A 16,266-nucleotide genomic window follows, 5' to 3' on the forward strand; every position below is an offset into this window, starting at 1 on the left:
TTGTCCGAGTTCAGAGCTGAACACACAGACATAAGCTCGCCTTCAACTCATTTGGCCTGCGAGTGGTGCTCCCCCTTTCCCTGCACAGTTTGCTTACTGCCGGTGACGTACCCATCTCTTTGTCAGTATGCTAGGCAGAGTCTTCCACCTAGCAGTGATCCGAGCATACTCATGAGAAACCTGTTACGTCACCGATAGTGAAGAAAAAGCCCTTTCCCTGCAAAATGCAAAAATGCTCTGATGCTTCACTCATACAGGCTAAATGAGTGAAGCGGAGCTTATGTCTGGGTTCAGCTCTGAACCCGGACTGCCCCTTTAAGTGGTGGGAGAATTATTACGTACACAAGAGATTTGATCACTAGGAATGACATCCAATTTAATACATAATAAAAAATGAACAGCTTATTCTAGTCGCTAAATCAATGTCACATAATGTATTTGGTATTTGACTTAAAATACATTTGTTTCTCTGCAGTGGCACAAATGAGCAAAAAGTGATATAAATGGTGACGCTGTATAGACAAAAGTCATGTGAAAAATGTAAGGAAGGGTATGAAATGCCTATAGATTGCTACACCCTTAGCATTCAGTGTGCAACTGCAAACACAAGAAAATAAAACCAGTGTACAGTACTAGTACTGTTTAAATAACACACAAGAGTATACATTGCAGCATAAGTAATACTACACACATACATTCTCAGTACATGCTGGTATATATGTTCTCAACCATACATACGCTCTTGTGCTTGACACAAGCAAACATACAAAAGCGACATGGCTATTATCACACAGTCTCACATTCCATCCGTCTGCTCTCACAGTATCTGAAGGCTCTATAATAAGGTAGATTGCTAAATTGTTTGGAGCTACCACTGTCATTTGTTTTGTTTTTAGTCTTTTTTTTTTTCCTGTTTAAATATAAAAGCACATGCTAAAAGATCACATCCACGTAATCTTGCAGCAAAAAACACTCGGAATGATCACACGAAAACCAGGGAATGTTAGTGCACACACAAAATAAGCTAAGGAATATAAAAAATAATCTTTGGAGTCCCAATCACACGGTTAGTATAACAATCCCATAATTGTGAAGACTAATTAGAAGCTTTATAATTGATTAAATCACACAGTGCAAAAAGAGATCCATCGACCCTTTTGTGTAAAGAATAGGCTGGAAGCCACACGGGTTAAGTTCAATGGATGGTTGCTATGCATGTGCATTGGAAAATACACAAATACACATGTGACTAGGAACACCCGAGCTGGACTTGTGCTGTCAGACCGGTCATTCGGAATCACGATGAACTTCTGAAGCATCAGCTCGACATATAGGGCAGGTACGGTTTGCCTGACGAAAAAGAAAGAAAAAGAAAGAATATGGTAAAACTGTTAAAAAAAAAAAAATAATGATCGAAAAAAGGACAAATATGATATAAAATGCAGTTGAAGTATGGATTTAAGATGTAGCAACGCATTAAAATAGCTGGAGTGCGAACTTGCTTTGATAAAATCTTACCTTAAGCCACTTGTCAACACACTTGGCATGGAATTCATGGTTGCACGGTAAGACTCTTAGAAGTTGCCTTGACTCGAAATCACACATGCATACTACACACCTGGAGAAGGAAAAGGAAACATTGGTTAATTTCACACTTGGTCAGGCATATACATTGGAAACCATGGAAATCACTGTTCTGCTCATGAAAATACGGGTATGTGGGCATATTAATTAGTACACAAATATCACCCAAAAAAATGCCAAGAAAAATATTTAATTTTTCACATCTCCGTTGATAGTTTATATAAATCCTACAATTTTTACACTGTTCGCCAAGCTTAACAGGCTCATTATCATTGCAAACAGAATTACAATGCCAGAAAACACCTCTGTATAGATACCAAACCATTTATAAAAAGGTAAAACATAAGACTCAGGATCTAGGGTGTCATTACTAGATACTGTTAAAAGGTTTATTAAAATGCTATTTAAGTGTAATCTAGACAAGGTGTTTCAGAGACGTTCCGTCTTCTTCTCCGGGTACATAAAAAGGAACAAGCAATTGTGTTTATAACAAAGAACAACATGTAATGCCATTATATAAAAGATATTTGATGAGGCACAAGTTTAACTAAAAAAAAAATCTTTACACCGCTCAATTAGGCAGATGATTGTGGGGGGCTATGGGGAATAGTATTAATACTAAGGGCACTATGGGGGTATTCTTGCTTCTAAGGCGCAATGGAGGAAAATTATTAGTATTGGGGCACTGTAGGGGCACCATTACTATAAAGAGCACTCTGGGAAATAATTATTACTTTGGGTAGGACTTTTGGGAGCCCCATTACTGTGGAGGGCACCTTGACAATTATTTTTTGGGGGGACAATTTTTTGCCACTATTTGCTGGGTGCAATTATTTCTAGGGCACTGCGTATGGTACTGGTATTTTCAGTGGGACTGTTTCTGCCGTACAGTATTGGGGAGCACAATGAACACAATATTGGGGATGGCATATTAGGAAAGTTTGGAGGATGATGGAAAACCGGAACCTATGATGTTTGTATGGCAAACTCTGCAGAGATTAAACACGGCTGATGGTCATCATGATGGTCTGGTCTGAATGGAGATAATGCTGGATGTATTGCTGTATGTATGTAGTGTTGCACTCTCCTGCATGTTTTGTAGAGTCGAATATAATTTAAAACTTAATAGTCATCCATAATTGGGCCTAATGTGATGTCTGTCATTTTGACAGGAAGATTAGCGCTGCATGCTGTACAATTCTTTCTGGAAAATTTGAAGGATCTATTGACAAAGGCTTAGAACTGAGGCTATGACCATAGCAATTTAGGTTCCTTCGCAATACTACGTTCAAACTTCTAGTCATTAGGGAGTACTTGGCATGGAAAGGCTGAGAACCACAGGTTTAGGGTGCGTTTTTTCTTTTTTAATCAAGCTCTTCCTACCAACATATGACATAACAATAGCGCTCCAATATAATGCCATTCATCCAGAGGGAGGTCCCCAGTTCAGTTCCCCTTTGCCCGAGATGGGAGAAGGTGGGGGAACAACTATTAAAGAAGAGAAAAAAAAGCTGCTCTTGTTCTAGTGGACTTGAGCTGTCCATGTAGTATAGCAGAAGCTTCCCCCAGTGAAAGCTGTCTACAAGGGATAGGAGATGTTGGACCCATGGTAAGAGCTTCCGGGTTGTCTTCTGAGATACTCTCAGGTCATCTTATATCTGGGCCAGCTTTATACCAGTTTAAACTGATGGAAGCCAGTGCTCCAAAAATTTACAGTTAACAGACCTATTACAGAAAAGCATTTTCTATGGTTATCACATTTACTTACAAGGTCTGCTCTGACTGGTGGTTGTTTGGGTTAAATCTATACGACGGAAGCTGTTCTATATCTGCTTTTGTTAATCCTCGTGGTTTAGCCTCACCCAACCTTTCAGCAAGATTTAGCAATGCCTGGAATTGAAAGGAAATGTGTTACTAAACAACAAAATGTATTTTAAAAAAGGGTCAGAGGGGAGACACATTTGGAAATACATGTTCGCAACAAGGATATTTAACAATCTTCAACAACTACTCAAAGGGTTTGGTTTTGATAGCAAAAAGTAAATGTCTCTGAATACATACACCAACCTCATAGTTTTCCACCTCTCCATCTTCTACATCCAATTCAAAGCTAAAGGCTGGTCCCACAGTAGGAGGCACTGGAAGCATTGATCTTAAAGACAAAAAAAAAAAAAAAAAAAAACACAATAGGACATTAAATTATCTTAACACAAAGTATCATAGTATACAAACATGAACAGAGAATTAAAGGGTAATAAACAAATTCACAAGTTTAGATCAGTAGGGTTCCGGAAGTGTCCAACGTTTGACCATGTGGCTGTTTTTAGCTCTCTCCTTAGAGAACAGGACTACTGGTATATGGACCCGGACTTTCAATGCATCCGTTCTCCACTCTGCTCCAGTCTCCAAGAAAACAGAGGTAAAGGGGCACAGTGCTCAGCTGAGTGATTCTACCCCCTTGTTCCAACAATCTACGGAGGTCTCAAAACACAGCCCATCATTGATTAAATTCACTGACCTGTCACTATAACGTTAGCCTCCCCCTATTGTACAAATGCACAAATTGATCTATGCAAACTACCTCAAAAAGTTGATGCTTTGGTGAACGGACAATGTTCCTCAGAGTCTGTCATGCAATGGTTGAGGATGAGGGGGATTGGTTAGGGCATTAACCCCTTAAAGACACAGCAGAGTTTGATACTTAAAGCTTGGCGTTTAATTTTGTTTGATCTCTGTATTCCAAAAGCCATCATTGTTTTATTTTTCCGTTTAAAAGGGAACCAGTCACCACCAGTAACTCACAGCTGAAGCCATCATGTCTCCAACAATGCCTTTGTCTGATGGAAAGCTTTGCCAAAAAACAACTTTGTTCATCCCCGCGCAGCATATGTAAGCAGGCTCGGACTGGCCCACAGGGATACAGGGGAATACCAAGGTGGGCCCCTAGTCTCCCACCCTCTACACAAGTGGCACATAAAACATTAGAGTTACTGCACTACATACATATATACAATGCACAGCACCTCAACCAGCCTATGTTCATATAAAAAAAATTGGTAGATTAAAAAAAAAAAAAAAACAAGTTCATCATTATAGACACGATCCGATAGTGGAGATGACATAGCTACAGAGGAAGGGCAGCAAGTGTTCTCTTTTCCCAGAGACTGGACTTCCCAAATTCACTGCAGGGACCCCCATAATCAATCATCTTGCTGCTGTGTAAGGAGGAAATAACTGAACGTATCCGAATGGTGGGCCCCCACAATAAATTTTACTGAAGGGCCCTAGGCACCTTAGTCCAACTCTGTATGCGAGTGGGCTGCTTGAAGTCAAGGGGTAAGTGTTCTTGACACTCTAAGTCAACCAAGCTGCTCTGTTCTCCTGACCTTTTCCCTGACTGGCGCAAAGCTCCCGAGATCCCACGCATGCGCCCTTCTGTTTCCTTTTGACTCCCAAGAGTAAGACTCTGAAGAACGGCGCATGCATGGGATCTCAGACACATTGCATTTGAAGAGAAAAAAAAAGCACTGAGGCGTAAATCAAGTGGAAAGAAACATGATGTGGGCACATCAAGTCCCCTGCCCCCTTAACTTCAAGCAGCCAATTTGCATACAACATATGGGATGAATAAAGTTGATTTTGGCAAACTTCTCCATTTGATAAAAACAGGCAAACACATTGTTGGAGTCATGATGGCTATAGTGGTGAGGTACTGAGGGCGGTTGTAGAGGCTTTACGGTGGTGACAGGATTCTTCTAAGGCACCTTTCACACGAGCAAGTTTTCCGCGTGGGTGCAATGCGTGACGTGAACGCATAGCACCCGCACTGAACCCTGACCATTAATTTCAATGGGTCTGTGTACATGAGCGTTGTTTTTCACACATCAGTTCTGCGTTGCGTGAAAATCGCAGCATGTTCTATATTCTGCGTTTTTTTCACGCAGCCCTGGCTCCATAGAAGTGAATGGGGCTGCGTGAAAAACGCATTGCATCTGCAAGCAAGTGCGGGTGCAATGTGGTTTTCACTGATGGTTGCTAAGAGATGTTGTTTGTAAACCTTCAGTTTTTTTATCACGTGCGTGAAAAGCGCATCAAAACGCATTGCACCCGCGTGGAAAAAACTAAACAACTGAACGCAATCGCAGACAAAACTGACTGAACTTGGTTGCAAAATAGTGCGAGTTTCACTGAACACATCCGGACCTAATCAGTCACGCCCTTGTGAAAGGGGCCTAAGGCTTATTTTATGTAGGAAAAGTTAAATTTTAATAATGGCACGATTTTGCGGTACTTCAAGTGAATTGTATAAATTTTAAGACATTTTTGGGGTGAAAAAACTAAAAAACTGTTCGTGTTTTTAGGGTTCCCTTTTACAGTGTTCACTGTACGGTAATAACGACACCATTTTCCAAAACCTATAACTTTTTTTTATTTTGCTGCTGACGGAGCTGTGTGAGGGATCATTTTCTGTGGGGTGAGCTAGTTTCTATTGATACAAGGTCTTTTTTTTTAAACAACGTTGAAGCTGTTTTTCTTTCGTACTATACACTGTATATTACATGCCAGGAACCAAATGGAGGACAGAGGACTCCCTCTGTCTAAGCCCTCATGCACACAACCGTTGTGTGTTTTGTGGTCTGCAAATAGCGGATCCGAAAAACACGGATGGCGTCCGTGCCGTTCCGTAAATTGCGGAGCGCACACGGACAGCCATTGATACAACTGCCTATTCTTGTCCGCAAAACGGACAAGAATAGGACAGGTTACTTTTTTTTTTGCGGACCACGGAACGGAGCAACGGATGAGGACAGCATACGAAGTGCTGTCTGCATCTTTTGCGGCCCCATTGAAGTGAATGGGTCCGCATCTAAGCCAGAAAAACTGCGGCTCGGATGCGGACCAAAACAATGGTAGTGTGCATGAGGCCTAACTGCTAAGATGCTGGCTGCGGTCACTACTGAGTCATCACCCACAAGTGATGGTGCAGGCCCATCTCCTGAACCAGCGCCATCACTAGGATATTCTATAATGTTACTGAGTGTTAATGCGTTAAAGCCTTCCCACTTTTTCCTAATATACATTAGAATAACAAGAAATAAAATAAGGTATCGATAGAAAAAAAAAATATGACTGACTGCAGGATCAGACAATAGGGCTTTTTGTTGTCAGTTACCATGGAGACACAGGTCAGCACACCAGTTATAGAAAAACAACAGCAGGAATTTTATAAGGAAGGCTTCAATTAGACGTTTTAAAACTGCAGTAAGGGTCCATTCACACAACCACAATTTCGTTCCGCAAGGAATTGCGGAACCCATTCATTTCTATGGGGCAGCACGATGTGCTGCCCGGATCCGGAATTGCGAATCCACACTTCCGGGTCCGCAATTCCGATCACGAAAAAAAAAAAAATAGAACATGTCATATTCTTGTCCGCAAAGGCATTTTCTATGAGAATGCCGGCGATGTGCGGTCTGCAAAATGCGGAACGCACATTGCCGATGTCCGTGTTTTGCGGATCCACAAAACACACACGGATGTGTGAATGGACCCTAAATGTGGAGATCGCCTTTAAAAGGGAATCTGTCACATCTTAACTAAGGGTAGAATAAATTGTTGACAGATCCCCTTACCAAAACGGGTGGGTGACTTAAACTAATCCACTTTTGCTGCAGATCATTAGTAAAAATAATAATACAGCAGCATGGGGTGGGGAGAGCCAGGAGCTCATGAATATAATGACTCATCAGCATGCGCTGGAGCTTTTAGAAAGCGTAAAACTGGTGATAGATTCCCTTTAAGCTAATAATTTTTTTTTGTTTAAAGGCCTAGCTTTAGGATAGGCTGTCAATATTAGATGTCTGGGGATCGTTTAACCCATTCCTGACATGTGCTGTACATGTACATGTAGAGTGCATATCAAGTCTTTAAAGGGGTCATCCAGGAATTAAGATAATGAAAATAAGTAAATATTACTTTACTATAAATATATTTCCAAATAACTTTAATTGGTTATAATGACTCGTTTTGTCTAGGGAGCAATCATTCGGAGAAATAAAATGTCCGCCGTCCTATTAGTACACACAAAACCTGTCCTAATCACAAAGATTGACAAATTACTTCAGAGCACTGAGGTAAAGAGCTGCCTCGTCCTCCTCTCTGCTCTGCTTGTCAGAGATTATGATCCTGAATACAGTTTAATATGATTGAATCTCTGTAGGAATGGCGTTCACGAGTAGAGATGCGTGAATTTCATACTTTGAAAGTCGTTCACGCTTAGTTTACTGGTAAAAGGTGAATTGCGTTATGGATTCCGTTACCATGGACCATAACGGAATGCATAACGGAATGCCTTTAGAGGCATTCAGTTATTCATTCCGTCACAATAGAAGTCTATGGGATGCAAAACTGATCCGTCCCTGTTTCCGTTATGCATGGGAGTCCTCTCCTGCGTAACAGGACGGATCTGTTTTGCAAGCCATAGACTTCTATTAAGACAGAATGAATAACGGAATGCCTCTAAAGGCATTCTGTTATGCATTCCGTCATAGAATTGTGTTCTGGTCAGTAGTAAAAGGAATCCATAACGCAATTTACATTTTACCACAAAACGAAGTGTGAACGAATTTCATAAGCGGAAAGTCGTTCATCTCTATTAGAGAACATTAGTGATCAAACGGCATCATGAAAACCAAGGAACACACCAGACAGGTCAGGGATAAGTATAAAGCAGGGCTTAGGTTATAAAAAACATCCCAAGCTCTGAACATATCATAGAGCACTGATCAATTCATCATATGAAAATAGAAGGTGTATGGCGCAACTGCAAACCTACGAAGACATGGCTGTCCACCTAAACCGACAGGCCAGGAAAGGAGAGCACTAATCAGAGAAGCAGCCAAGAGACCCATGGTCACCCTGGAGGAGATGCAGAGATCCACAGCTCAGGCGGGACAATCTGTCCACTGGACAACTATTAGTTGTGTACGCCACAAATCTGGCCTTTAGGAAAGAGTGGCAAGAAGAAAGCCATTTCTGAAAGCAATCCATAAGAACTCCCGTTTGCACTTTGCCACAAGCCATGTAGGGGACACAAATATGTGGAAGAAGGTGCTCTGGTCAGACGAGACCAAAGTTGAACTTTATGGCCCAAATGCAAAACTTGGCCTAAATCCGTGGGGCAGAAAACTAACTCTGCACATCACCCTTAATACACTATTCCCACTGTGAAACATGGAGGTGGCAGAATCATGCTGTGGGGATGTTTTTCTTCAGCATGGACAGGGAAGCTGGTCAGAGTTGATGGGAAGATGGATTCATCTAAATACAAGGCATTCCTGGAGGAAAACCTGGTAGAGGCTGCAAAGGACTTGACTGGGGCAGAGGTTTACCTTCCAGAAAGACAACTACGCTAAACATACAGCCAGAACTACAAAGGAATAGTTTAGATCAAAGCATATTCATGTGTTAGAAAGGCTGAGTGGCAAGAGTTTAAAACTGCTGTTCAGACGCTCTCCATCCAGTCTGAGCTTGAGCTATTTTGCAAAGAATTGGCAAAAATTTTAATGTTTACATGTGCAAAGCTGGTGGAGACATACCCCAAAAGACTTGCAATTGCAGCGAAAGGTGGCCCTACACAGTATTGACTCAGGTGGGGCTGAATACAAGTTATCGGTTATACAGAGGTGGACTAATTAGGTGACTTTTGAAGGCAATAGGTCACACTTGATTTTATTTAGGGGTATCAAAGGACAGGGGGCTGAATACAAATGAATGCCAGTTTCCAAATCTGTATTTATTAAAATTTTAAAAAACAGGTATAGTTTTCTTTCCACTTCACACATACTTGCTGCTTTGTGATGTTCTATCATGTAAAATCCCAATAAAATACATTTAAGTTTGTGGGTGCAACATTAAAAAAAAAAAAAGTGGAAAAGTTCAAGGGCCATGAATACTTTATATGAGTGGTTCAACAGAGGTACATTCTGGTGTACATGAAATACTTACAGAACATAAGGTAAAAGGCTTGGATGGTAAGGTGGTGGTGGTATTGGTTGTTGTGATCGGTATCTGCTACGACCAGTTAGTCTTCGAGGCAAAAATGGAGGATAGGGCTGAAAGTAATAAAGTAAAATACATAATGCTTGCGTGATGGATGATAACACACTGATATGAAACATCATTAACCAAAATTTTCCTTGATCATCCCGTGTATTTTTTATGTAAACATTAGTGCACCGAGCTGGATGCATCCTTGCAGACGACAACTGTCACATGAAAGCAGGTAACAACTATATTTCTAGTACAACTTTGTAGAATACAGGTAATTGAGAAGATTCACTTACAACTCCAAAAGAAACCTCCTGGTGCAAAGGATCGTGAGTGATGAACTGTAACGGTGCAGAGGGTTGTAAGGTGGGCGCGTGAGCAGGTGGAGAATACGTAAATCCTCCTACAGGTAGATGCTCACCTAACAGTTCCACTTCATTCTCTATTCTCTGCAGTGGCTGTAAAATCAGAGCAAGAAAAAACTGGATCACACGGAGAGAGAAAAAACATAAAAAAACTATGTCCATAAACGTTACATATATTTTTTTTAAACAAAAAGTGGTGCATTTACTATAGGTACTTGCCAATTATTAGGACAGTTCCAATAGGATGACTTATAGTGTTACTGGTTATTCTAAACTATTGAACTACACAGAGTGAGATCTGTTTCCACTGTGGGAGATTTATATGCGAGCAGACAAACTACCTCATTCCCAATCACAGCTACTCTGTAGGACCATGTAAAAAGACCACAAGCTTTCCTTCTTGAGAGAGTAAGATGGAATGTCCCCTCACTTCTCCCCGCAGACTTTTGTAGACTTTGATGGGTAGCTCTCTCAAGTCTGAAGTGGAGAAAGAGGCCCCTTACCGCTGATAAAATGTATTGAAGTTTATTATGTTCACCTCCTTCAGTAAGGGAATGTATTACCCTTATACATTTTATTAACTAATACCAGATTATATTTCACTGGTTGAGAAATTGAACCATCTTTCTGTCAATTAAAAAGCTCACTAGTCACTAGTATTTACAAGACTATAGTGCAGGGATGGCCAACCTGAGGCTCTCCAGCTGTTACAAAACTACAACTCCCAGCATGCCCAGACTGCCTACAGGTATCAGCCTACAGCAAAGCATGGTGGGAGTTGTAGTTTTACAACAGCTGGAGAGCCACAGGTTGGCCAGCCCTGCTATAGTGGCTCCTATGGGCAACTAAGACCGTTTTCCTTTACACCAGTTTTGATAAATCTCCCCCTGTAGGTTTTAGTGCACTCTCCCCATAATGGGAACCAACAGGAACCATTAAACCCAAACACTTTGTCAACCATAGTTCGGATAATGAGATGTATGCTAGAAGGTGGTCTCTTCAGGTCAGCAAGTGTCAACCTATTATGAAGCTCAGGGGTCAGAAAGAAAACTGCAGAATTTCAGAATTTTCTCCTTTAAAAAAAAAAAAAAAAACAACAAAACCCTATTTGGGTCAAGTGAAGATTATAGCCATCTGGAATATTATAATCATTCTTCTCACAAAAAATACTGGCAGGTGTTAAAGGGTTTCTACCACCACATTTTAACCTGCTGTACCTAACCATGCTATTGTAATCCCTTTCTCTGCAGCGGTTACCCTAAAAAATGAACTTTTATTTCTATGCAAATGAGCCTCTAGGTGCTATGGGGGCGTCTTTTCAGCGCCTAGAGGCTCCGTCTACTCTCCATGTCTGCCGCCAAGCTCGTCCCTCCAGCCCGCCCAGCTCTAGATTGACAGTCTCCATCACGGATGAATTCTCGCGCCTGTGCCGCGTGAGTCTGTATTCGGCGCAGGCGCAGTGACTGTCGGACCGCTCACTGCGCCGGCATCTCCACTGCGTCGATTACGTCAGAGTGCTCCCGGGAACAGACGCCCGGCCTCAAGCATTGGAGATGCACAGGCGCAGTGAGCGGCCTGACAGTCACTGCGCTGAATACAGACGCACACTGCGCAGGCGCGAGAATTCGGCCGCGATAGAGGCTGTCAATCTAGAGATGGGCGGACTGGAGGGACGAGCTGGGCGGAAGACATGGTGAGTAGACGAGCCTCTAGGTGCTGAAAAGACACCCCCATAGCACCTAGAGGCTCATTTGCATAGCAATAAAAGTTAGTTTTTTAGGGTAACCGCTGCAGAGAAAGGGATTACAATAGCATGGTTAGGTACAGCAGACACTAGCAGATCGCTAGTGTCAGACAGCTAATTAGGTCAAAATGTGGTGGTAGAAACCCCTTTAAGAAATTAAGTGAAATAAATTAAAGGGAACCAGTCAGCACCAAAATGGACCATAAAATGCAGCAGTACCATAAAGCTGGGGAGATCAGGTTTCTAATGATGTTCTTGTATAAGCTTTTATTCCCCAGCAAATAGTATGCAAATAGGTTCTTGAAGTCGAGGAGGCAACAGCTTTCACGCCTGAAGTCAAGCTCACCGTGCCCCCCTTCTCGCCCCTTTGCATTTGATTGCATTTCAGATTCCATCCTAAGATTTCGTGCATGCGCCGTATAATCTTGTTACTGGTGTCTGCGCACTGATCCCCCATTGTAGTGCACTTGGCTTCAGCAGGTCAATGTGCGGGCTTCTGATCCTGTAACAGATGCTGATGCGGCATAATGTTCACTGAAGTGCTTGCTCACGCGAGTCTGCACCTGCAGTTGCCAGAAACCAGATCATACGGCCATGCATGAAATCTCAGGATGGAATCTCACCTGAAATAATCCAGAAGACTATCAATCAAATGCGATGTGGTGGTAAGGGGGCGCGGTGACCTTGACTTCAAGCATGAAAGCTGCTGCCCCCTCGACTTCAAGAACCTCATTTGCATACGACCTGCAGGGGAATAAAAGTAGTTTTTCGGCGATCATGCACCTCGGACATCTTACACAAGAACAATAGAAACCGGATGTCAACAGGTACTGCTGGCGGTTTATGGTCCAATTTAGTGGTGACAGGTTCCCTTTAAAATAATCCAGAGAGATGAACTTCACTTGATCCAAAAATTCCTGGAAAACTTGAGGCATAAATTATATACAGCACTTTGCTTACCGATCGAGACTGTTGTGTCTGGAAGGGCACAAATTGGCCAGGAGGGGGAAGATGTGCATGGTGATGCGGGGAAAGGTGAGGTGTATGTAACAGGAATGGATCGCTGGAAATGAGGGGAGGGAAAGCAGCATAGGGAACTGGTAAATGTTGAACCGAGCAAGCTTGAAGCATCTGTAGATGGAAAACAAAGATAAAATCTAATTGTACTTTGAAGAAAATAAATTAAATAAATAGTGCTATGATTTCAGAACAATACTTGAGAATTCATTCTATTAACTCAAAGAATGCAATCCATCTAAGGGATAAGGCACACGAGCGTGTGCCACCCGCTTAACACTGCCCGTGAGATGATTGCATTTAGTAGACACAGCTCATCCGGTCTGAAGTCACTGCATCACAGTGATTTAAAACGCAGCGAGTTCCTATCTGACTGCACCACCTTATGCTGAGTACCCATAGACCCGCAGGAGATCACTGAATCATAAAATGACTACAATGCAGCGAGTTGAGGCAAGCGGAACTGCCATTTGTCTGGAAGACGCAGTCAACACATGGGCCATGCTTGCTGGGTGACACGTGGGCATGTGCATGAGCCCTGAATACAAAATATTTAATGATGTCTATAGTAAAGTGTGAACATGTGCGATATCCTTTATTAAAGATACTTAGTTTCCTGAAAATATTTTTGCAACTACATTAATTTAGGAACCAATTGTTCTTTTAACTCCCCCCCCCCCCCCTTAATCCTCAGGGCTAGCATTCCCACCAAGTAGTCACATTTCTCATGCATTTAAAGCACAGTATTTAAATTTGTAGTATTTATCATATCCAATTGTATTCGAAGAGGAATTTATCAGGAAATTCGTTAATTACTGTTGGGGCAATAAAGAATCCTTCCATAGTAGGCCTCCTTGACTTCTACGTTTCCTACAGAGAGGTCCTTCAGCCTTAAACAAGTGCAACCTCACTCACAGGGGCACAAATTCCCATGATACTTGTTTTTCACATTACTACTGTTAAGCTAGGAAACTAATAAGGTTTGTCTGGGCTATAGATACTGATGACCTCTCATAAAGATAGGTCATCGATACCAGATCAGTGGGGGTCCGACATACAGCACTGACAGCGCAGCACCAGAGACTATACTGTGTATGGAGCTCAGCTCTGTAGATGGTGTAGGGGCCGTTCCTGGGTACTGCAGCTCAGCTACCATTCAAGTGAACGCCAGTGCCAGAAACGGTGTACATAGCCATCTGCTTCCACTCCATACACTATAGCGTCTGGTCAAGTGACTGCCCCAAACAGCCAGGTGTCTGAGCCACACAGATTTAATACGAATGACTGATGATCATCAATATCTGTAGCTCGGACCACACCTTTAAGTAGAAATTAATCTGTTTATGCATCATTAAATGGATGAAATTCCCCCAAAGTTTTTCCACATCTTTCCCACTGTCCCTCGTCCTCCAAATGTCAAAACTGGTCATCAGTGTACGGTGGGTAGTATTACTGTCTTTACTGCCCTAGCCTGGCAAAACCCATGAACAGTTTTGAAGATGGTACTACACTCATTAGTAATGTTGGAGTGGTCACTTACTGGAGGAGGCACACTGCAGACTGGTAAGTGCTGCCCACTGAAGACCACAGAACAGCCTGGAACCTGTTGTGCACTGCAGGCAGGGATGTGCTGTCCAGTACAAAGGGGGATTCCATGTGGTGCTACCGTCGTGACAGTGTATGAAACTGGCACTGTGCCCTGGTGAATCTGGAAGAAAAATGACCACAAATTTCCATCATTTGAGACTGCATTCAGTTTGTCAGGTCTTTCTATCCATGTGGAATCAGCATCTCAGTTTTTTACCAAGTAAGCAAAAAAGAATTGACACCCAGCACCTCCTAGCAACTATCAGTACAAAATAGATGGCACACAAATGGTTTCTATGTGGTGTCAGCTTATTTTACTGACTTGAACGGGCCAGTCCACGATTTTCTGTGACTTTTTGTCGCCGACAAGGAGTACAAAGATGTGAATTAGCCCACTGACTAATGTATCAGTATTCAATCCGGGTGCTGTTCTACATTTGTCTGAATCAGCACTTCGGGCTCTATAAAAATATGTCAGTATTCACTGCCTGGAACAGGGACAAGTCCTCAAATTTTTCATCTGAATCAGTCCTAAGAATACACTGGGTATAAATGGAGTTAAAGGGGGAAAAGGGAAAAGTGGAGAGGCTGTCTGAGATGACTTCAATTCCATACAGGCAGACATCAGTCGCTGACAGGCTCTGTTAGATACATCAGACCTGGAAACCATAGCTACATTAGTCTGGAGTTCTGCTTAACACCAGGTCTTTGCTTAACAACAAGGGTTGGACACTTGTAGTTTTTATTTTTATTACTGAAATAGTATTATGAAGCATCTCTGCTGGAAAGATTGGCATCAACCTAAACGTAGTGACAATTAAAGGGGTATTCCCATCACAGACAATGGGGGCATATCACTAGGATATGCCTCCATTGTCCGATAGGTGCGGGTCCCACCTCTGAGATCAGCACCTACGCCAAGAACAGAGCGGGGAGAGTGGTGCTGGAGGACACCAGGATTCCCGGGGTCCGGCAACTGCCAAGTGCTCTCCCGATACAAGTGAATGGGAGCGCACCACAGCAATTTTCGGCGGTCCCATAGACATGAATGGAGGCCAGCTGCACATGCATGCTCCGTTCTCGGTATAGGTATGGGTCCCAGAGGCGGGACCCGCACCTATCAGATAATGGAGGCATATCCTAGCGATATGCCCCCATTGTCTGTGATGGAAATACCCCTTTAACTCAAAACCTATAGGTTGTGACCCTGCTGAGGATTGTTGGCTGGTGATCCTGCCCTAAACTTATTACAACAGATCTAACTATATTGACCATAATCTGAACTAAGAAATCAGTGCAATACCCAAAGAAGGTATATCCGTCTCTTTTTCTCTTTTCAAAAAGCAGTTTTATTAGTATTTATAAAAAAAAAACTATTAAAATACAATTTGAACTTACACACTTCCATCAGAAAGGGCTATGTTTTTAAAGTGGTTGTGCAGGTTTGAGGGGGTTTTGGCAACCCCTTTCCCCTTGTACTGAGCAGACCAGAGAAGGGAAGCTTATTTACCTGCTTCCAGACTCTAGCTCCTGCACTCTCTGGCCTCCACTCAGGTCCCTGGATGTGAACTTCCAGTTTGATGCTGTTGCAGCCCATCACTGGCCTCAGTGGTGACCTGCTCCCCTTGCTTTATGTCAAATGATCACTTGACGCAAGTGGAGTAGGTTACCGCAGCATTCAGCGATTGGCTGCAGCAGCGCGATACCGGAAGTTTACACCTAAGGACCTGAGAGGAGCAGTGGAGGCTGGTGAGTGCAGGAGCAAGCAAGTATGCTTTCCTTCACCGGTCTGCCCAGAAGGAACAACCACAAACATGCACAAGCCCTTTAAGCTCAATATTGATAGAACACTTGCTATAACAGTAGATTAGTAAAACTGGGATGACAGCTCTATTATTCTCTTGACAAGCGTAGATAAAG

The 16,266-nt window shown here is 42.5% G+C and overlaps 1 protein-coding gene across 1 annotated transcript in view; it reads right to left on the reverse strand.

Annotated features, from left to right (window-relative positions):
• Positions 1 to 913: 913 nt before the first annotated feature.
• RNF38 (ring finger protein 38) overlaps positions 914 to 16,266 on the reverse strand; it is a 315,609-nt gene continuing 300,256 nt past the window's right edge. Inside the window, 8 exon segments of the mRNA XM_044270790.1 lie at positions 914 to 1,350; positions 1,519 to 1,618; positions 3,353 to 3,474; positions 3,652 to 3,736; positions 9,592 to 9,698; positions 9,930 to 10,091; positions 12,703 to 12,873; positions 14,300 to 14,467. Coding sequence (XP_044126725.1) covers positions 1,288 to 1,350; positions 1,519 to 1,618; positions 3,353 to 3,474; positions 3,652 to 3,736; positions 9,592 to 9,698; positions 9,930 to 10,091; positions 12,703 to 12,873; positions 14,300 to 14,467 — 978 coding nt within the window. The 3' untranslated portion in view covers positions 914 to 1,287.

This window comes from Bufo gargarizans, chromosome 1 (assembly GCF_014858855.1).
Source record: "Bufo gargarizans isolate SCDJY-AF-19 chromosome 1, ASM1485885v1, whole genome shotgun sequence".
Taxonomy (NCBI): Eukaryota; Metazoa; Chordata; class Amphibia; order Anura; family Bufonidae; genus Bufo; species Bufo gargarizans.